This window comes from Triticum urartu, chromosome 5A (assembly GCF_056163025.1).
Source record: "Triticum urartu cultivar PI428250 chromosome 5A, HENAU_Tu73, whole genome shotgun sequence".
In the NCBI taxonomy this organism is placed as follows: Eukaryota; Viridiplantae; Streptophyta; class Magnoliopsida; order Poales; family Poaceae; genus Triticum; species Triticum urartu.
Genome location: NC_141877.1, coordinates 434,411,469 through 434,434,924, shown reverse-complemented (window position 1 = coordinate 434,434,924; position 23,456 = coordinate 434,411,469). Strand labels below are relative to the sequence as shown.

Sequence of the window (23,456 nt, the reverse complement as noted above, 5' to 3'; positions counted from 1 at the left end):
CGTCGTCACAAATATTATGTAAATATTAGCGCATAGTTCGTGTAGCGGATAATATTAGTGTTCGTTGTGAATTTCAGTGTTAATTTAATTTAGGAGGCATTTTAGCGCATAGTTCCTGTAGCGGATAATATTAGTGTATATCGTGAATTTTAGTGTTAATATATTTTTGGAGGCATTTTAGCGCATAGTTCGTGTAGCGGATAATATTAGTGTATATTGTGAATTTTAGTGTTAATATATTTTTGGAGGCATTTTAGCGCATAATTCGTGTAGCGGATAATATTAGTGTATATTGTGATTAATATAGTTTAGTTAGTGTATATAAGTCATATTGTGAATTTTAGTGTTAATATATTTTTGGAGGCATTTTAGCGCATAGTTCGTTGTGATTAATGAGAAGATGACAATGTCTGACAGGTGAAAATGTCTGAATCAGTAAATCTGAATGTTTACTACGGCGCTGGTAATGTTCGATATAATGAGTTGGGGGTTGATCTTAGCGAGTTTAAAAATGGCGTCATGACACTAGCAGACCCGGACAGACTGGACATTAGACAATTGAAGTACTGGTTGACAACTAGTTTCGGGCTGGATCCTGAAGTATGTTCCGTCAGTATTCATGCATTGTGGACCAAATCTTGTAAAAATGTCAAGTGGGAGTTGATGCCGGTAGATAGGAGCCAACATTGGTTGTCCCTGTTAAGACGCTGCCGAGACCGAAGAATCCACCCATATGCACTTGTGCAACCTGTGCCGAAGGAGGAGAATACCGTACAACTCCACAGGGGGTATGAACCCGGCCAAGGCAGTGAAGTGGCTAACGAGATTGTTTTATCCGGGTCACAGCCACAAGATGTGGATGGTAGCCAACCCGAGAAACAGTCAGACTACGTGCCACACAATGTTTGTGGTCCTGATACTGGGCAGAGTAGCCATTCGATAATATTAGCTGGTTCTGGTTTTGCTGATGGGGATGAGGAAGGGGATGAAATGCAGAGGGTGATGGAGGAAGAGGACGAGGATGGATTGGTGGAGGAACTGGATTCTGAAAATTCTGAGGATGAAGTTGAGGTACCGATTCCTTCTGCATGGGAGCAGGACATATCCACCGGCCTTATGGTGAACGATGGCCATGAGACTCCATGGCAGTATAATCTGAACCAAATACAAATAGGGGCTATGTTTGATACAAAGAAAAAATTGAAGTATGCTGTGATAAAGTGGGCTATGTCTACGCAGAGGGTTTTCAAGACACACATATCAAGTCCAACAAACTATACCGTGAAATGTGTTGTAACAGGTTGTCCTGGGAAGGTGCACGGGCACGTGCCGAAGTATGACATCTACTGGGTTGTCACCATTGTCGTCCCACATAATTGTGTGAGGACGAACCTGCTGGTCAAGCATCCGAACCTGACTTCTAGTCTCATTGCGCAACTCATGTATACTGAGATAGTAGAGAAGAAAGATATGGAAGCAAAACACATCCAGACAGCAGTGAAGGTCAGATGGAATTATGTCATTCCTTATGGGAAGGCTTGGAGGGCTAAGCAGAAGGCTATGGAGGAAAGGTTTGGGACGTTCTTCGACTCATATGATAATGTTGTCCGTCTCCTGGGCATACTGAAGGAGAGGAATCCCGGCACTTATGTGAACGTACAACACATGAGGTTGTTGAGTATACCAGATTTCAAGGTGTTGGAACGAGTGTTCTTCTCTTTTGCTATGTGCATCGAAGCTTTCCGGCATTGTCCTCCTGTTATATTTGTGGATGGTACATTCCTGACCGTTCAGTATAGAGGGAAAATCCTGACTGCTATTGGTGTGGACGGGAACAATCAAATCATCCCACTTGCCATGGCATTTGTGGAGGGTGAGAACTTTCTTAGCTGGGTATGGTTCTTCCGCCAAGTGAAAATTGCCATCGTGAAGGACCGACCAAACGTGTGTGTCATTCATGACAGACATGCTGGTATATTGAAGGCCGTGAAGACACTTCGTAATCCAGCAGATGACGAACCAACACCTTGGAGGGACTTGCAGAGCCGGTGGTGCATGCACCATCTTGGGGATAATTTTTTCTCACAGTTCAAGAACAAGCGGTTGATGAGCTTGTTCAAAAAATTATGCAAGCAGAGCCAACAGCGGAAATACGAATTTATTTGGTCAAAACTAGATGTGTTTACTAAGAAGCGGGTCCATGCAAGAAAGAAAATGGAAGAAGATCAGGTTAAATTAGCAGCACTCATCGCGGAGCTAGAGGAGCCAGTTGGTCTTTGTGACTTGCCAGCAATTGACCCTCCTAATACTAAGAGAAAGAAGGGAAGGGCAATAAAGAATTTTTCTGAGTGGATAGAGAAAGAGCCTCCAATGAATTGGTCTTTGCTGCATGACACACATGGAGCTAGGTATGGCCACATGACAACCAATCTTGCAGAGGTGTATAACTTTGTGCTGAGAGGGAATAGAGCATTTCCACTCACAGCTATTGTGGAGGCTGTATTCCATGGCACTTTGAGATATTTCAGAGAAAGGCACGAGTTAGCAAAGAAGCATATTGAAGATAATCAGAACACACCTTATTGTAGCCGTGTCATGGAATACATGGCAAAGAAGATAGAGAAAGCAAAGAAGCACAGTGTCAGACTCATAGGGAATCAAGAAAGGAGGTATGAGGTTCAGCTTCCTACCGATGGTTTTGGTTCTGGAAATGAGGTGAAGACACACGAGGTAAAAATTGGAACGGAATTATATCCAATGTGTGAGTGTACATGCAACAAACCGAAGTTGTTGCACCTACCTTGCTCTCATGTGTTGGCTGCCTGTGGCCAGATTTAGTTGGATGCTATATCCTTCGTGTCCCCATACTATTTAAAAGAGGCAGTGCTCAACACCTGGACAGGCGAGATGACAGGGTTTAGAGTCGTCGGCAATTTCAACAAGGTAAACGACGGTGAGAGAGTATACATCCCGCATCCAGACCTTCGGCGAACAAGTAGGGGCAGACGAAAGGCCCATCGCATCCGGAACGATATGGACCAGTCTGAAGCTGGTGGAGCAACCAGACAATGTTTGTTATGCGCGGCTTATGGGCATAGGATGAAATATTGTCCCGACCTGAACAAAGATGGTGCTTCCGCATCGACGAGTGCTTCCACATCGACGGCTGCGACAACAGGAGCAAGAGGCGGACGTGGTCGTGGCAGTCGAGGCCGAAGGGGCGGACGAGGAAGAAATAACTCACAAGCTATATAATGTGCCGTAGTGGGTTTTAATATGTAATATGTCAGGACTATGTTTTAATTTGTAATATGTGAGGACTATGTTTTAATTTGTAATATGTCAGGACTATGTTTTAATATGTAATATGTCAGGACTATATTTAATTCGTAATATGTCAGGACAATGTTATAATTTGTAATATGTTGTACTATGTTTTATTTGCACCTGAGATTTGTTGTTTGAATTGCAGATATGTCTTCGTATCCGTTGCTTAACGGTAACATCGATAGAAAGCACCGGGGCGCCCTTACGGAAGCGGGCAACAACTTAGACGTGTTGGTCACTCGTACCCCAAAGACTAACTGGCTGATACACGATTCATGGGTTCATAGGTATGTGTGCTTATAATGGAGACCATATAATGACTTACTATGTTTGATATACTTTTCATAACCGCTAACAATCTCTTTATTTTGTAGGTTAAGTTGGGCTGGAGTCCCGTTTTTTGGCTGCAGTCCCGACTGCTAGGGCTATAGGCAACGATCCTCATGGACCTCTTTTTAGATGGTTGAGCCAGTTTCAGGTAACCATCACGGCCACTTAAACAAATGTTGTTTTTTAGTTGTCCGATGTTCATACAATTATTACGTTTCTATGTAGATTGTCTCTTTAGGACATCCCGACGTTCAGTTGTCGGAGGCACAGATTGACCGGTCCCTAGAGGCATATATTCTTTGGCTGTTCGGCAAGACAATGTTTACGAAGAACCACGTGACCACTGTCGATGCACGACTCATCGGTATTGCACGAGAGATAGCTGAAGCACGTTGCCCTGCGGATATTCTACAGAGGAGTTTTGGTTCTGCTGTGTTAGCGGCTACGTACAGAGGCCTGTGCAAAGCTTGCTTGTTGAAGTCTAGAAAATCTAGTCTTGTTGGATGTCCATTATTGTTGCAGCTTTGGTCATACGAGAGGTTCCCTATTGGACGACCCTATGTCTACATTGATAAACCTTTTGGTTTGGAGGACTTAGCTGGGACTTATGTGCCTGCTATCTGCGACTTACCTACTATGGGATCTGTTTGGACACGGCGAGAGGTACTTTTATATTAAGTAACAATTAATTCAATTATTTCTTGCCATTCAATAGTATTACTAATGCTTATTTGTTGTCATGCACAGAGACAGTTTGCGCATACTCAGGTTAGGGGATGCTACCCGTCCTTCATGGCGCAGTTTGATAGTTTGCACGAGGATCAAGTTATTTGGGAGCCATACTCGCCTCAGGCTATATCATCGAGGTACCCAGTTGGGATTTCTGGATTGTGCACTAGAGATCGGCACTTTTGGATGACCAAGGCCAAGTTGGTGTTCGACGTGACGGTTGAGGATATGTCTCTTCATAGGGTGATGAGACAGTTCGGCCTATATCAACAGCCTGAGATTCCAGATATTCCACACTTGCCAGACCACGTGCACAAGTAAGTACTAATACTATTTTAGTTGGCAGCTCTGCATTCATAATATACCTAATCATGTATCGCGCATGTCAATCTCAGGGATAGTCGCCTAGGAGGAAACAAGTCCATGGCTTATTGGATTCAGAGCATTACCCCTTACGTTGATGAATGGACTACCGCTGCGATAAATATCTGGGGTGAGGTTCGGCCCTTTAACTGGGAAATGTTCGGGTTGTATCTGCAGCGTTACCGGCATACAACGAGGATCTACTTGGTTCCATCAGCTGCTCCTGATCAGATCGAAGCCCCTCTCACCAGCGATATGTACCCAACTGCGTCTGTTGTGGGAACCAGACACCACGCAGTAAATGCCTTGGTTCTCATATGTTAAGTCTTTTGTTAATCTGGACATATTCTCTTGGTTGTCTATTCGTGGTGTCTATCATACAAGAAGGATATAATTGGTTCACTCTTTGTGTACAGGGTGACTTTACACTACAGGCGCGAGAGGAGGTTTCCGCTTTAATGCGGCGCTTTCAGAGGGGAGAAACTATCCCACCGCGAGAGGGCGTCTCATGGTTGAGGCGTCTTGATGACAAGCTACGCGGGATTTACGCAGCTGTTACGTGTAGACGGACTTCGGATGTTGCACTTCCTCCTCCAGCACATCGTCCTCCACGTCCCTCTGTACAGCATTCAGAACCACGACCCTCTGTGCACCGTTCAGAACCACGACCCTCTGTGCACCGTGCAGAACCTCATCCTTCACAGCCAGGGAGATCTTCCTGGCATGAGCCACCTCCTTCACAGCCAGGGAGCTCTTCCTGGCATGAGCCACCTCCTTCACAGCAGGGAGCTCTTCCTGGCATGAGCCACCTCCTTCACAGCCAGGGAGCTCTTCCTGGCATCAGCCACCTCCTTCACAGCCAGGGAGCTCTTCCTGGCATCAGCAGATGAATCTAGGTAACACTACTCACTACATTCTTTTGAACAATGTAGTAATCGTTCTTGCATTCTCAGCAGTCACTGATGCTTACTGGTGGTGCTTCGTTCATGCATTTGTATCAATTTTACTTTACCGTAGGCGGCAACCATTCGCAACCGTTCATGCATTCAGAGCAGTCACCGATCCTTAGTGGTGGTGCTTCGTACTTTGAGGGCGACCGCGAGGATGATGACCAAGCTACAAACATTTATGGCTTCTCGCAGACAGTGTTTCACACTCCACCACCACCACCGACGCAGGAGACACAGACCGTGACAGACGAGGTTAACTATGGTCGTGGTTACCGCGAGCCTCGTCCACCGCCTCAGCGCTTATCGCCTTCCGGTCCTCGCCCGAGGAAGACCCAGACTCGTCGTCGTCCCCCGCAGTGATATGCTTATCTATCTATGTATGACTCATTATCTATGTTAGTTTCAGACTATTCGCAGCTGTGTGTCAGTATTTATGTATGAGACATGCTTCATGTATGTGTTACTATCGCACTTGCTTCTATGTGATCAGGAGACATATATTGTTTTATGTATGCGAGAGACATATTACTATTAATTCGCATTCTTATTTCAGTTACATTTCCAAATAGACTACAACCGATAATTAAGATACAAGTACATCTGAATTAAACGGTGCGGCTGAACTTGTGCAATACATCTTACATACTACAAAATGAAATTCAGATAGAACATAATGCCCTACAATAATACAATACAAACTAATAATGCAAATACATCTGAATAAAACGGTACAACTGGAATACATCTTACATACTACATGAAGTCATCATCGTCATCCTCCGTTGATGCAGCCCTCTTGCCCTTCGACGATGCGCTCCTCTTGCCCTTCGTCGATGCAGAACTCTTGCCCTTGGTCGATACAGAACTCTTGCCCTTCGCTGATGCAGAACTCTTTCCTTTGGACGATGCAGAACTCTTGCCCTTCGACGATGCAGAACCCGGAAGCGGCGGCATGAAGATATCATCGTCGTCCTCGCTCTCCTCAGTCCATAAAAATGGATGCTTTTCTGCAGTCCTTCTGAAAGTTTCACTCTTCGGCTCCACCACCTTCTTCCACCTTTCATGCAACCTAAGAAGTTCTTGACGTACCTCCTCATAGGTCCTTTCAGGCCACCCAGACCTACATAATTGGTGAGCCAACTCATTCATTATGGTGTCACTACCGGTGAGTTCGTCCCATGGAACTATCCAATTGTCCATCCTGAAATCGGTAGCTAGACTCAGCAGAGTGCTGCTCATCTCAGGGTGAAAACTACGATCGAATGGATAATGGGACATCTCGACTACACTACACTGGAATGCTTATCCACCTCCGCCTGAAGCGGGTTTTATAGATACAGAGGAGAAAATGGCGGGAAAGAATAACTGCGGTATGGCGGGAAGGGATTGGCGGGCAAATAAGGCGGGAAGGGATTGGCGGGAAAATAAGGCGGGAAGGGATTGGCGGGAAAATAAAGCGGGAAGGGATTGGCGGGAAAATAAGGCGGGAACGGATTGGCGGGAAAATAAGGCGGGAACGGATTGGCGGGAAAATAAGGCGGGAAGGGATTGGCGGGAAAATAAGGCGGGAAGGGATTGGCGGGGAGGGGTTGGCGAGAAACGGGTGGCGGAAACATATGGCGGGAAGGGGTGGACGGGAAACGGGTGGCGACAAAATACATTTCAGCATGAGCCATGCAACTTCGGCCTAGGGTTGACCAAAAAGTGACTTTTCGGTCTAGACTAGACCAAAAAGTCTATTTCGGCCTGGAGTTGACCAAAAAGTGCCTTTTCGGCCAGGGGGTGGCCGAAAAGTACTACTTCGGCCTAACTGTGGCCGAAAAGTAGTACTTCGGCCAAAGAATGGCCGACGGCTTACTAGTTTTGGTTTTTTTGCATTACGTCTTATAGTTTCCGAAATTTCTAAAAAAACATGATAGTTTTGAAAAAAAATCCGAGAGTCAATCTCGATTGATTTTTTGACTTAGATTAAAAAAAAAGGAAAGGGGAGGGCCACGACCCAGAGGTTGAGACGGACAGGGAATTGGCAACAATGCGTGACTCGGAAAACGGAGATGGCCGCAGACTCAGGCCCCCACCGCTCGCCTCACGCCCTCGCGCCAAGTTGCCTGAGCCGCCGTGGCCAGCCTCCGCCTTTGCAGCCCCGCCTCAAGCAGTCGCTGTGGATCACTCCCGCGGCCCCCGGCTCATCTCTGCATCTGCTGGTTTGCCCTGACCTCGCCGTTCCGCCCGCCGCATCGACTTCCGTTCGCCTCGCGCCTGTGCAGCCCCGACCGGCTGACTCCGGCGCTGTTTCTTTGTCTAGTACCCGCGCTGCCTCCTGTGCGGCGACACATCAAATCGCCGGCACCGCTGACTCCGCCGTGGTTAAGCCGCCAGCCGCCCGGCCAGCAACCGCCGCCGTCACACTTCTACGGTGAGCCGTCGCGCGCGCCTGTATGAACCGCCGGAGCACCCTCGTGTCTGCTCGAGTCGCCGGCCGGATTTGCCTCACCATGCTTCAAGTCGCCAGCCGATTCTGCCGTCCCCAACGTCCCTGCTCGGTTTCGCTTCTGAGCTGCTGCCCCCCTGCGTGTTCTTCTGTTAGCCTGTCCTCAAAACAAACAAGGAGAAGTGGGGAGCAGGTTGGAAGATTGAAAAAGTACTTGCACGTACACAATTTCCAGGGACATCATATATGTATTCCTATGGAACCGTGCCAAGAAAAGGCCTCAAAATACCAACACGGCAATGCCTAAAAGTCTACAGTGGGAATATACGTTGGCCAGCAGCTACAGAAGTTTTCACAAGTTGGATGCTTCCCACGTGGGAGCTACGAGACTGGAGTGTTAGGCCCTTCCCAATGCTTCACCTTGTACAGGTGCTAAGCCTTCCACGTAGGCAAAAATTTGATGTGGCAAATATTTAAGAGGAGAGAGATGAGAGTGGTGACCCCAGAAAGAACCAATGCTAAGCGCGTGAACCTAGGCAAAACATTTAAAAGAAAGGAGCCCACCAATACATAAAGAGCTTTAGTTGTTAAATCATTAAATGAAGCAAGCTTAGCAACTATAAGCTAAGCACCTATACATTGCGGAGTATAGTTGCTAAGCTATTTAATGTGCTTAGCATCTCATTTAAGCACCCATGCATTGGCAGCAGCCTTAGTACAGGGGTTTTCAACACCCATCACCAATGGTCATCATCATAAGATATCTGTGATTCAAGTACTGTGAGATCCTCCTGTCGCCTCTAACAACACCGCGGCTGGCTGACCCGTGATTAATTTCAGCTTCATCACGATGATCATCAACTCCGCGGTGGTTAACTACTGGCCTGATGTATCAGTTGAAATCCATCCAATATGTTTTTATTACATATTGCTTTCTTTAAAAAAACACTTTGGCTGGCAATACTTTTGGATGCAGAATAATTGTTCATTACGAATAAGGTTTTATATTGTGGGTATGGAGCGAGCGATGGCAATGTTCTACACCGGGGTTTTGTCCGTGTCATACTACCCGGTGAATGAACGTGCGCAAAGTCACCATCCTTTGTGGCCCGGTTTACATTAACTCGCCCGTCCGCACCTGCTTACAGCGCCGCGGCCGACTCATCTGTTGTCCGGACGAATCTGATGATATTAATCCAAGTTTGTTTTATTAACACATACTGTTTTTGTTAAAGAACAAGTTTATCTTTGCCTTGGTCTGCAATATTGTTTATGCAGGGCAATTATTTATGAGAAAAAGTGATATTATATCGCGAAGATGGAGGCACGTCAACATCTTTTGGCACATGTAGTTGTCGTTACTCAACGGACTCCCGCACCGGTGTACAACGCCATGGCCGTCTCTCGCGACCGCGCGGACTTACAACGTCGTGGTCGTCTCTTGCGACCACGCCGGCTTATAACAAGGAGGACAACTTGCCCGTCCGCACCGGCTTACAACGCCACGGCCGGTTCATCTGTCTGTACCGCCTCAGATGTTGTGGCCGTCTTTACCGTCCGTCTCTCGCGACCGCGCCGGCTTACAACGCCGTGGCCATCTCTCGCGACCACGCCGGCTTATAACAAGGAGGACAACTTGCCCGTCCGCACCGGCTTACAACGCCACGGCCGGTTCATCTGTCTATGCCACCTCTAATGTTACGGTCGTCTTTACCATCCGTCTCTCGCGGCCTGGTCTACATCGACACACCGAGCCGCACTTGTCTGGATGAGCTGTTTATTGAGTATGAGCAAGTCACTACTTGGGAAGCCCGGTTTTCTTCCAACAAATTAGAGGCAAATTACCATATATTATCAGTCGCCGTCTGTACTGGATGGTTCAATGGGCAGGTACACAAGTCGCCACCACTACAGTTTGGTTAACTTCAAACAGCCAGTTGGAAGGAACCATTGGCCGAGTTGCTGACACGGCTCATACGGGATCATTTATAACCCGCCGCAGTCACCTCAACCTTCTGTGGATTCACATCGCGATATCAACACCAATGATGTATACCTTCTGCTATAGTCAAATATGGAGAATCTCAAGCCAACTCCTCGAGTCGTTTTGAGACTTGGGGGCTACAATGGTATGCCTCGGCAAAATTAGCCGTTTTCAATGAATTCAAGAACTCCAGGTCATTGAAGGAAAAAATAAGCCGTGCCCCGGAGATTACTGCTAGATCGATGAAAATTTAAAAGCCGTCAGAAGATTTCCGGCTCAAAATAAGGACTCTGGTTTAAAATCCGGTTCAAGAGACATCTTTCTCCCACAAAGCACTGAAGCTCTCAAATCCGGTTCAAAAGCCGGCCCAGGGTAAATTTGTCCCTCACAAATTTTTGAAGCTCTCAAATCCGGTTAAAAATCCGGCTCAAGGTAAATTTGTCCCTCACAAAATTTTGAAGCTTTCAAATCCGGTTTAAAGTTCCGGTTCAAAAAGAATTAATCTCCCGCAAATTCGAGTTCTAAGAAAAATTAAAAGTTACCAAAAAGAACTTGCTGCCATGATGCACGTTTCAAACACAGGTGTCCTTCCTTACGGCTTATCTTATTATGGTCACTTGGGGGCTTCCTGCTCATCGAGCATAGCTGTCGGTACCCTCTTGATCGGTGCAATACTAATATATGGTCACTTGGGGGCTTCTTGTTCAAACATAGGTCGTATTCGAACCAAAGAGGACATAGCTGTCGTAACCCTTTTGATCGGTGCAAAGCCAAACTCAATAGGGGGCTTCTTGATCGTATCTGAATCATAGCTTAACCCCTTTTTGGTCTGACTTGGATCGTATTCGAATCAGGGTCGTTAAAAACCTCTCAAGGTCATTTGGGGGCTTCCTGTTCAAACATAGGTCGTATTCGAACCAAAGAGAAGATAGCTGTCGGTACCGTCTTGATCGGCGCAACGCCAAAGCCACTGGGGGCTATATGATCGTATTCGAATCTTAGCTCAACCCCTTTGGAACGGTTTTCTGATCGTATACGAATCAGAAGCCTTAAATTTTTTAAATCTTTTTTGCGAACAATTTTGGGTTTGACTTGAGACCGTTTTTGGATTATATCTCAAATGTATATAAGTGTTTTATGCTTAACCCGGCTTGACTTTTGACTATAAGTCGGCAGCTTATGACAATCATCATCTATGTGGAAGCATTGGCTTCTAAGGATTGGGTTATCACCCTTACTGCATAGGTCATGTAAACCGGCTGTACAAATTCAATATCACAGTGGTTATATGTGAGGTATTATGACCCTCCCTGCGACAAACTGCCAAGGGTTCTTGTGATCTACTTGTGTGCAGGGTAAGACTACATTTGGGTGGTTGCCCGCCCTGGCTCTTGACGTTAAGTCACCAGGGCGTATGTTGTTTAAACTCTGTGCAGGATTTGCAGAACCATGACTTATATAAATGCTTCAGTCCAAGCTCATCACTGAAATTGGTGTCTCAAAAGGGTTATCAATTATTGATTTTCTCAAGGGCTATAGGACACCGGGTTACACAAATTCCTGCTTACAATGAATGCGCATTAAGTCGTCATCGGCCAAGAGCCACCAGGTATTTAACTCCAGATCTACTTGTCAACCGATGAGGTATTCAAATCTTTAATAGCCGAAACTGGCTGCATTTTCATGATGATATTGAATGATTGAGGTTTTCGTACCGGATTATATTATTCAAATCTTGAATAGCCAACATGGCTGGATTTGTATTGTGATTATCAATAACCAGTGTTATGATTGAGGTTTTCAAAGTCGCTTTAGCGCAACGGCTATTATTTTTATCAATGGGCATGATTTATTTTACAATGGAGGAAATAGTCCCAAGTCGCTGCAGGCTTACGACCCGGCACTTGGGGGCTACATTGTTCGAATCGAGATTACATCGAATATACAAGTCCCATGTCACTGCCAGCATGCACCATGGCACTTGGGGGCTAATGCAAAGTCATTTTTTGCTCAACTTATTAAAGACCCAACTCATCACATTTTAAATGAGCCGGCCCTTGGGGGCTACACGTTGTTGCTCAAATTTACATGATCATATTTACAAAGTCTCTGCTCATTATTGCATAATGACCCGTCCCTTGGGGGCTACACTGGTTGAAATCTTTATGAGCATAAGGCAATTACAAGTCCTAGGTTGCTGCAAGCATGACAACCCGACACTTGGGTGCTACAGGTGATATGCATATAAAGGAGGAATAACTTCAAATTATCAGTTTTGAGTAAATCAGATTTACCCGACGTCACCAATAACTATGACCCGGCGTCAACAATAATTATGACCCGGTACTATCAATATTTACAAACCGGATATTTTCGCAATGATAAACCGGCAAGTTCCACAAATCGGTTGAAAGTCAGATGAGTTTTTTCAAGACCAATATTTTTTAAACCGGCGCTTTGGAAGCCGATTCAAGTGGATTATTTATTACAATATTTCTTTATAAGATACCAATGTCCGCAAATTGGCTCTGAAGCTGGCCTATTGACCCGGATTTCTCAAAATAAGTATCTGGATTTTAGTATTGGCAAGGTTTGGACATATCTGTTAAAAGAGATTTGCTATAAGATCTTTGAGTATTCATCCAGGAGGAAATGACAAGGACTTAAGGATGATCAGGTGCCGGTTCAGGAAAATATTTTACCTCAGAGCACAACCTATCAAGTTTGTTCTTGTGTTTATTTTATAGGATCAGTTTAACATGGATAAATCCAAATTAAACTGGGGGCTAATGTCGGGGATATACCCCGCGGTATGACCCGGCCGGAATCATGACCCGGCCGGACTTGGCGACTCACCAGAGACCTAGCTAGAGCTTGGCGACTCACTAGCGATCCGCCCGGACATGGCAGTTTACATATAACTCGCCTGGACATTATGACTCACTGGAGACCCGGCGGGCGGATCAGACGGACGACAAGGCCCAAGGCCCAGCAGGCCGGCTTATACTCTGGTAGGCCAGCTTAAGAGGAAAGGGATGACGAATGTTTCCTTTACGAGTCAGCAAGACCCGGACCTGTATTCAACTTGTATGAAAGGATAGACTAGTCCTAGTCCTACTAGGACTCCACATGTAACCCGCCCCTTCAACATATATAAGGAGGGGCAGGGCTCCCCAAAGAGGGACACAAAATAATCTCTAGGGCTAGACACAAAGAGCCGGCTTACCGGCGACTCCCTCATGATCATAATGAGACTTAGCCACAAACAACATGTAGGGTTATTACCGGATGATGTTTCCCGGGGCCCGAAGCTGTCTAAACCCTTGTCTTGTGTTGCGTCTCTCAATTCCTCTCAACCCCTCTCAAGCTACCACATGGATGCGTTGGCCTCGCGACTAAGTCCTCACACTAAGGACATCTGCCGTGACAATTCCACGACACATACGCAACAACCCCCTTGCTTGGGTTTGTGTTTCAGTCACTCACACAACCCACTATAAGAGAATCATGAACGTATTGCAACACCCTACAGCGGGGATCCCTCACGCTTGCACGACACGGAGAGCACCATAGGACAGCACCAATAATAAAACATGCAACTCAAAACAATCTTGATCATCAAATAGCCCATAGGACAAAACGGATCTACTCAAACATCATAGGATAGCCATACATAATTGGGAAATAATATATAGCATTGAGCACCATGTTTAAGTAGAGATTACAGTGGGTAAGAGAGAGGTTACACCGCTGCATAGAGGGGGGAAGAGTTGGTGATGATGGCGGTGAAGATTGCGGTGATGATGATGGCCACCACTACAAGAAAAGAAACATCCGTGACATTTTGGGCCGAATGGAAGTTTTTTCTGTCATACATATGACACTTCTATGACGATAATTGTGACAAAACCCAGTATCATCATAGATGTGGTGGGCTCCTACTTCTATGACAAAAAATCATGACAGAAAATGGGCTTTTCATCCTGGGCGGGCCGGAGACGCAGCTGCATGACATTCTTTGGGCCGTCCATGACGGAAAAAACCGTGGTAGAAGCGAGGGGAGGAAAATTTCAGGGAGTTCCTGGTTACGGTGGGAGGTCGTGGGCCGAGCGATGCGCGTTTCTCTCGTCCACGTACACGCATGTGTGCGAGGCGTTGGGCTCTAACTGAACCCGAGCGATTGCACTTCAGGCTACGCGTTACTGAACTTGAGCGATCGATCGATGGATGTTAACTGAACCCGATCGAGCGATTCCTTCACTACTGCTGCTAACTGAAGCCGATCGATGCTGCCTCTAGGATGAACAGTGAGCGTTATGGGGGGTTTGGATGAACAGTGAGCGGTGTTGTTGCCTCTGGATGAACATGACCCCGTGGTGTGGTTGAGGGCTGGATGAACAGTAGACGGTGGAGGGGTGCCCGTGGAAGGGTGGTTGAACAGGACCCCGCGGTGTGGAGGGCTGGATGAATAGTAGACAATGGAGGGGTGCCCGTGGAGGGGTGGTTGAACAGTAGCCGGTGGAGTAGCACGTGGTGGAGGTTGGATGAACAGGAGCCCGTGGAGGCTGGAGGAGGTCGACGGTGGAGATGAACAATATCCCGTGGAGTCCCGTTTTGCGGTACACCACACCCCTCCCGATAAATAGGACCCCCGTTTCGACCATAGCGCTCCAACACAAGTCCGTTTCGTCCTTTTTGCGGTACGCCACACCCCTCCCGATCAACAGGACCCCCGTTTCGACCGTAGGAGGTCCGTTTCATCCGTTTTGCGGTACGCCAGACCCCTCCCGACGAACAGGATCCCGTTTTAAACGTGGCTGGTCGAACATAAGGTCGTTTCCTCCGTTGTGCGGTACGCCAGGCCTCGTTTCCATCGCCTGTTCCGTCAAGCCCTCCCGATGAACATGACCACGCATTCCGTTCCGACCCAGCCGGTTGGCTCATACGCATTCCGTTGCCTCCCCATGAACATGACGCATTCCGTTACCTCCCCATGAACACGACGACGCTACATCCCCATGAACACGACGACGACGTTGTTGCTTCGTTCTGACCCAGCCATGTACACGAGCCATGGCCGTACGTATGCGCTAGTAGGCGTTCGAGACCCTGCCCGTATGTACGTACGTGGCCGTATTTTCTTTCTTGCACCCTAGCCGCTGTACGTACATGTACATGCTACGTACGCGCTTCTACTACGACACGTGCACGCCTCTACTACGACAGGCGCGCGCCTCTACATCGACCAGAATATATGTACGTACACGTTCGCGACCAGAATATATGTACGTACACGTTCGCGACCAGAATGACAACGCTACGTATGCTTCGACTAGGTGGGTCCCGACTGTCAGGCACTTCCTTGCGTGCGAAGATGTAGTTGGTGGGTCCCAGCAGTCAGGGGGCGAATCATTTTTTGCCTGGACGCACTTCCTTGCGTGCGAAGGTGTAGCTGGTTGGTCCCAACAGTCATAGGGGAAACATTTTTTTTTTCGCGAAATACGGTGGCCCGTCCGGTGGGTCCCCGCTGTCAGGTGGAGGAATAATTATTTTGCACGTAATAAGGAGGCACTTCCTTGTTGCGGCCATGGACCCAGCTGTCAGCCTCTCCACGTATAGTCCATGTCCGATGGAAGCCGTTCCTTGACCACGTTGACTACGCCGCGCCGAGAGCACCAGGGCGGTGGACGACGGCGAGGCCTAGGAAGGGGACGACGCGGAGCCGGGGAAGACGCGGCAGTGGATGCCCACGCATAGAGGAGTACGAGGGTTCACTGGTTCGTTGCGGTGTGAGGCTACCGTCGCTGCAGAATAACAGGGGGTGTGGGTGAGTAGAGAGATGGCCTGGCCAGCGGTGGGAGTAGTAGGGGGCGGTGAGGCCTCCGCCGCATCGCAGCCGACCATGGGAGGTAGGAACACGAGGCACGACCGGCTGTCATGCCCTCGATGCGGCTATATCTCCCACGTGTCGAAGCACGACTTAGAGGCATAACCGCATTGAAAGCAATGTCGCAAGTGAGGTTATCTTCACACAACCCATGTAATACATAAGGGAAAGAGATACATAGTTGGCTTACAATCGCCACTTCACACAATACATGAATATTACATTACATCATCCAGATACACACATGGTCCGACTACGGAACCAAAATGAAAGAAGACTACCCCAAATGCTACACATATCCCCGATCGTCCCAACTGGGCTCCACTACTGATCAACGGAAACGAAACAACACTATGAACAAGGTCTTCATCGGGCTCCTCCTTGAGCTCGGTTGCATCACCTGCACGATATCATCGGCACCTGCAAACTGGTTTTGGAAGTATCTATGAGTCACGGGGACTTAGCAATCTCACACCCTCGCGATCAAGACTATTTAAGCTTATAGGTAAGGTAAAGGTATGAGGTGGAGCTGCAGCAAGCGACTAGCATGTTTGGTGGCTAACATACGCAAATGAGAGCGAGAAGAGAAGGCAAAGGCACAGTCGAACAACTATGATCAAGAAGTGATCCTCAAACAACCTACGTCAAGCATTACTCCAACACTGTGTTCACTTCCCGGACTCCCGAGAAGAGACCATCACGGTTACACACGCGGTTGATGCATTTTAATTAAGTTAAGCTTCAGATTTTCTACAACCGGACATTAACAAATTCCCATCTGCCCATAACCGCGGACACGGCTTTCGAAAGATCAAATCCCTGCAGGGGTGTCCCAACTGAGCCCATCACAAGCTCTCACGGTCAATGAAGGATATTCCTTCTCCCAAGACAATCCGATCAGAGTCGGCATCCCGGTTACAAGACATCTCGACAATGGTAAAACAAGTCCAGCAACACCGCCCGAATGTGCCGACAAATCCCGATAGGAGCTGCACATATCTCATTCTCAGGGCACACTCAGATGAGCACTATGTACAACTAAAACCAACCCTCAAGTTTCCCCGAGGTGGCGCTGCAAGTGGCTCTGTTTTGGACCAACACTCAGAGGAGCACTGGCCCGGGGGGGGGGGGTTTAATAAAGATGACCCTTGGGCTCCAGAAACCCAAGGGAAAAATAGGCTAGGTGGCGAATGGTAAAACCAATGTTGGGCATTGCTGGAGGAGTTTTATTCAAGGTGAACTGTCAAGGGGTTCCCATTATAACCCAACCGTGTAAAGAACGCAAGATCCGGGAACATAACACCGATATGACGGAAACTAGGGCGGCAAGAGTGGAACAAAACACCAGGAATAAGGCCGAGCCTTCCACCCTTTACCAAGTATATAGATGCATTAAATTAATAAGAGATATTGTGATACCCCAACAAATATCCATGTTCCAACAAGGAACAAACTCCGATCTTCACCTGCAACTAGCAACGCTATAAGAGGGGCTGAGCAAAGCGGTAACATTCTCAAACAACGGTTTGCTAGGACAAGGTGGGTTAGAGGCTTGGCTTAACAATATGGGAGGCATGATAAGCAAGTGGTAGGTATCGTAGCATAGGCATAGCAAAAGAGCAAGCAACTAGCAAGCAAAGATAGAAGTGATTTCGAGGGTATGGTCATCTTGCCTGCAAAGTTCTCAGAGTTGGCTTGATCCTTGTAAGCGTACTCAACGGGCTCCTCGATCACGTACTCGTCTCCCGGCTCTACCCAAAGCAAGAAACACAAGCAAAGGGAGAACAATCAACCACGTGCAATGCACAAACAACATGATGCAAAACATGGTATGATATGCGGGATGCGATATGTGATCCATATGCATGATTTGGAAAGGAATGATTGAACCTGGTCTCAACTTGGAAATCCAAGAGTGCCACTGGATAGAGGAGACGATTCCGGTCGAAAACGATATAAAGCTCGCCGGAATCGGATGCACGGTTTGGAAATGGCAAGCAAAACAAATATGGCACCGGTCTGTGATTAACAGCAAGTGGCCATCAAAATGCATCAAGAACAACATGCTACAGCAATCCACCATGACAACAAAATACATGGCAGGGATCCACTCAAGATTCTTGACAAAAGATGAACACTGAGCTACGGCTAATTCACTCATTAACAGGTTCAAACAAGCATGGCAAAAGTGCAAAAGATAAGAGGTTTGAGACTTAGTGAAATTAACATGTCAGGAATTTAACATCAGGAAGCAATGTTTAGACCACGAAAACTACACGCTATAGGAACATATCATGGCAAAGCAAGGCATGGCATGAAGCTACTCAAAGCATACAACAAGAGTCCCTTACTGACCATAAGCCAAAAGGGATCAGAAAATACAATTGCAAGCATGTGAACATGGCAAAAACATAAACAGATTCAGACTTGGAGAAAAACCGGAACATGGCAAAACAAACATCAAGTAGGCATGTTTATGAGCTCGATGCACTCACTACAAAGCATGGCATGATAAACTAAGCATACACCCAGCAAGTAGACATGGCATAGAAGCTAGACATGGCAAGAACAACAACATAGCATGCACAGATCAACTACAACAAGCTCGGCAAAATAGCTAAACATGTTAACAATCTGCCAGGAACATTTTATAGCAAAAGTAGAGCTCGATTGACTCAAGCTAGGGTGCTCCATAAATGCAAACAAAGACATGGATGGATAGAGCACAACATTATCTACAAAACATCCTTACTGATCATGCTCAAAAGAGGCACGGATCATTCGGTAGCAACATGAACACATGGCATAAAAATAATAACAGGACAAAGACTTAGAATATTTCTAAGTCCCTGAAATCAGCAACATTGAGTAAGCTACTTTGCATGCTTGTACTAGTCACCACAAAGATCACAAAAATACATGGTATACACCCCTGTAAAGATTTCATGGCATACTTCAAAACACATGTAGAGCTCAGGATCATAGGAGGCACACATTAATCATGGCAAAAATGACAAAAGTGCATTTGCTAAAACAGATCTGAAACTATCATCACATAGCCCTCTTCCAACAGCATTTCGGGCATCAAGATGAGCTCAAATGAAATGATGCAATGAGATGAAATGGAGTACTCATCGAGACGAACATTTTGATATGCTACACGCACGAATCGGAGCCACGGTGATGAAGTTATGATGCGTCAAAGTATGCATACAAATAACTGGGATTAGGGTTTCGGGGGAAAGTCAACCCGAGGTGGATCCAGATCCAGATCTGGTTTGCACACGGATCGAGGTTGGCCAGAATCTGTGAGCTCGCCGGACTTGGACTCGAGGTCGCCGGAGGAGGACCGGCCGGAGCTTGGGAGGAGGAGGCCGGTCGGTGGAGGACGTCGCCGGAGCTCCGGGCGGCGAGGTCGAGGTGCGACGGGGTCGGCGGAGGTCGACGGCGGTGGGGTCGGCGGTGGCCGGCATCGAGGTGCCCGCGGCGGTGGCTCGCCGGCGCGGGAGGAGACGGGACGGCGCGGCGCAGCTAAGGAGGAGAAGGGCAGCGGGCGCGGGCGCCTCTGGCCCGAGCGCGGCGTGGGCGGGCCGGCCACGGGCCACGGCGGGCTTCGGCGGGCGCGGCGATGTGGGGCTCTCCCCAGGCGATGTGGCGCTTGCCGGTTGGACGAGGGCGACGCTGGACGTGTCCGGACGTCCGGCGGACGTGTCCGGCCGCGGGAGGGGAAGATGGACTAGGGTTAGGGGTGGTAGAGACCCGTGATTTCGGGGAGGGGATCTATTTATAGAGGTAGAGGGAGCTAGGAAACTCCAAATGAGGTGTGGTTTGCGGCCACACGATCGTGATGGAACGGCCTAGGTGATGGAGGAGGTTTAGGTGGGTTTTGGGCCACTTTGGAAGGGTGTTGGGCTGCCACACACACGAGGCCTTTTCAGTCCCTCGGTTAACCATTGGAGTATCAAACGAAGTCCAAATGGCACGAAACTTGACAGGCGGTCTACCGGTAGTAAACCAAGGCCGCATGACAAGTCTCAGTCCAATCTGAGAACGTTTAACACCCACACACGAAAAGAGGTAGAAAGGGACACCGGAGGACATAGGAGCGCCAGATTGCAAAATGGACAACGGGGAAAAATGCTCGGATGCATGAGACGAACACGTATGCAAATGCAATGCACATGATGACATGATGTGCAATGTGTGACACGCAAGCAATGAAAAGGCAACAACAGCGAATAACTGGAAGAAACCTAGCACATCGCTCTCGGGGCGTCACACTGGTGCTGGTTTGGGCGGCTGGAGCAAGAAGACCAGAGGTTGAAGAAGCACTACGGCCGTTGGATGGACATCGCACGGTCACTGGAGCTAGAATCGTGCATATATTGACTAAGTTGACAAAGCCCTCCGTCCCCGTCAACTTAGTAGGCCCACAAGTTAGCCTGCCACTATACTGGGTCCCAGCTAACAGGGGGAGTATTCATTTTTTTGTGCGTAATAAGGAGGCACTTCCTTGCGTGCGAAGATATAGCTGGTGGGTCCTAGCTGTCAGTGGCGGTAACATTTTTTTCACGAAATACAGAGGCCCTTTCGGTGGGTCCCTGATGTCAGGTGGAAGAATCATTATTTTGCGCGTAATAAGGAGGCATTTCCTTGCGTGCGGCCGTGGACCCAGCTGTCGGCCTCTCCACGTACAGTCCACTTCAGATGCATGTCGGTCGTTGACCATGTTGATCAGGCCGCGCCGAGAGCACCAGGGCGGTGGACGACGGCGAGGCCTAGGAAGGGAACGACACAGAGGCAGGGAAGACTCGCAGTTGTTTCCCACGCGGAGGGGAGTACGACTGTACGAGGGTTTACTAGTTCATCTGCCGTCGCCGGAGAATAACAGCAAGTGTGGGTGAGTAGAGGGATGGCTAGGCCAGTGATGGGAGTATGGTGGGGCGGTGAGGACTGCGCGGCAGCACAACCGGCCGCGGGGAGGAGGGAGCAGGCAGTCCTCCCACCGGCGCTTGTTTGTGCGGTTGGAGCAGGAAGAGCAGAGATTGAAGAAGCACGAGGGCCGTTCGATGGACATCCAACAGTCACTACTTGTGCGTCAACCTTTTTTGTAGGAAAGCCTCAAATCTGTGGAAAACAGCATACAACCCATTTGCTAATTCTTAAGGTTTTTTTGGAGCCCATATTCTTTTTGTTAGCATTACAGCCCATATTGTGGCCACGGTTAAAAAATTATACGAAATTTTGCATATTTCGGTGCGGTCCGAACTGTTTTTAATCCCAAAATTTCGACTCGCATTCTAACTGATTTTAAAAATAAATGTATATCAATATAAAATCCAACAAATTCTCCACGCATAAAAATTAATGTAATTTAAAATCTCGAAATGAAAAAAAAGATATTTGAAACTAATTGCCGGTTTGATGTGTTTTAAAAATATACAACCCGTTTCCCATTACTGATGGGCCATTTTCTCGGCCAGCCGAATGAAAGCTCTCCTCGTCTTGAAAGATTTGCAGCCCAACAGGCCTGACAAAGCGACTTACTTGGCAAATCACAAAAAAACCAGGCTGTGGTCGTGGACCCAGCTGTCAGTCCATTTGTTTTTTAGTCCATTTGGTGGGCTGGGTGAAACAATGATGTAGCATCTATGCAGCCCGTTTAAATCCCATTTGCATTTTTCTTGAAATCCGCGGACTTGCTGGGCTGGGTGAAAATATCATGTTGGGCTAGACAGAGAAATGTTATAAAAACATAAACACATGATTGCACGTCAGTAAAATCTTTGCAAGCTTATGTACGCAATCACTAGGAGTTAACTTGCCAAGTTATATATAAACAATTATTATTATTATTTTGTAAGAACTTTCAAATTACGAAATAAAATATCATTTTAATTTGATGACGTAATAGTATGTGGGGTATTATTATTTTTTAGGCTAGACGTGGGACAGTTGAGTTGGTTCTAGGGGAATGTACTGGGAGAAAACTCAGTTTACATCAAAAAAGAAAGTGGGAGAAAATTCAGAGACTGGCTGGGTCCACCTGAGGAGGGGAATATGTTGGGAGGAAGGAGATTCAAAGCACGGCAGCCGAGTGAACTAGTTTTTTTTACGGACAAGTGAACTAGTTTACATACATAAGCAAATAGCCACTAAAAAGCAATCAGGTTAATGGGTTCTTAAAAGAAATATTTCGGACAAAACAGATAATTACGACACATAGGCTAATGCATGAAACACTCAGATGATAAAGGTGCTTATAAACAGATAAAGTACAACATCTAGACTCTCCTGGCACGTTTGATCATGATGCTGCGGCTGTCCGTGTACTCGTCGGTTACGGGAAGCAGACACACCCTCATGTCCAAGATCTGCCTGTACATGTTGTAGCATGCGTATGCGTCCTTGGCTGCGTAGGTTATGTAGGCTAGATTCAGAGGTACCTCTCACGTGTTCAGGTCGTCTTCTTTCATGTTGGCGTATCAGGGGTCGATGATGGTCTCAGTAAGGTCAACCACGGAGTCCTTCTCCTGCCCGTTGCTGATGATCTTGTATTGCTTCTGGATGTCGACAAGCTTGTTGCACCAGATGGCCGAATCGTCGCGTTCTTCCTTCTCTCCACCGTAGCGAAGGTGCAGTCGGCGCTGTCGATGAAACGGGCGAATGCTCCAGAACCTGGTGCAGCCATAGGACTGAGGCGAGGCAGAGCTTCACCGAGTCCGTATCGTTGGTGTACATCACATTCAAGTTGGTGCAGCCATAGGACTGAATGGCGAACTCAAAGGGGAACTCCTTGCTGAAGTCCATATCCAGCAGGCTCACCCCTCGGATCGCCATTGGAGTCTCTTCGAGTGAACGAGTGTGTAGGCGGCGACAGCAGTTCGTTTTTCAGCTCTTGGGGAACTGGATTCAACAGTAAGCTGAGTGTGTACAGGCGACAATAGTTACTGTCGTGGAATTATCACGCCAGATGTCCTAGTGTGAGGACTTAGTCATGAGGCCAACGCATCTACGCGGTAGCTTCGGGCCCATGAGGGAGTCACCGCAAACCGGCTCTCCTTTAGTTGTGTCTAGCCTTAAGATTGTTTCTTCTTGCCTCCCCCTCTTTGGGGAGCCCTGCCCCTCCTTATATATGTTGAAGGGGCGGGTTACATGTGGAGTCCTATTAGGATTTGGACTAGTCTACCTTCTAATACAAACCGGATACATGTCCAGGTCTTGACTCCTTGTAAGACAAATATTCCTCACGCCTTTCCTCTTAAACCGGCCCACCATAACATAAACCGGCCTTCTGGGCCTTGGGCCTTGTCATCCGTCTGTCCCGCCCATCGGGTTACCAGTGAATCATAAGTTTCAGTCAGGTTGCTTGTAAACCGTCTGGCCAGTGCGGGTCGCCGGTGAATCGCCAAGTCCGGCCGGGTTATGCCGCGGGGTATATCCCCGACATTAGCC

The 23,456-nt window shown here is 47.6% G+C and overlaps 1 protein-coding gene across 1 annotated transcript; it reads left to right on the top strand.

Moving 5' to 3' along the window:
* Nucleotides 1–423: 423 nt before the first annotated feature.
* On the top strand, nt 424–4,795 carry LOC147971780 (uncharacterized). Its single transcript, XM_087522849.1, has 2 exons — nt 424–2,196; nt 4,733–4,795. The coding sequence occupies exons 1-2, from the start codon at nt 424–426 to the stop codon at nt 4,793–4,795; spliced, it is 1,836 nt and encodes a 611-aa protein (XP_087378975.1).
* The last annotated feature ends 18,661 nt before the right edge of the window (nt 4,796–23,456 follow it).

Coding starts and splice junctions, on each gene's coding strand:
- LOC147971780 (XM_087522849.1), top strand. CDS start 424: ATGTCTGAATCAGTAAATCTGAATGTTTACTACGGCGCTGGTAATGTT. Junction 2,197..4,732: donor ATGTGTTTACTAAGAAGCGG/GTCCATGCAAGA, acceptor TTTAGTTGGCAG/CTCTGCATTCATAATATACC.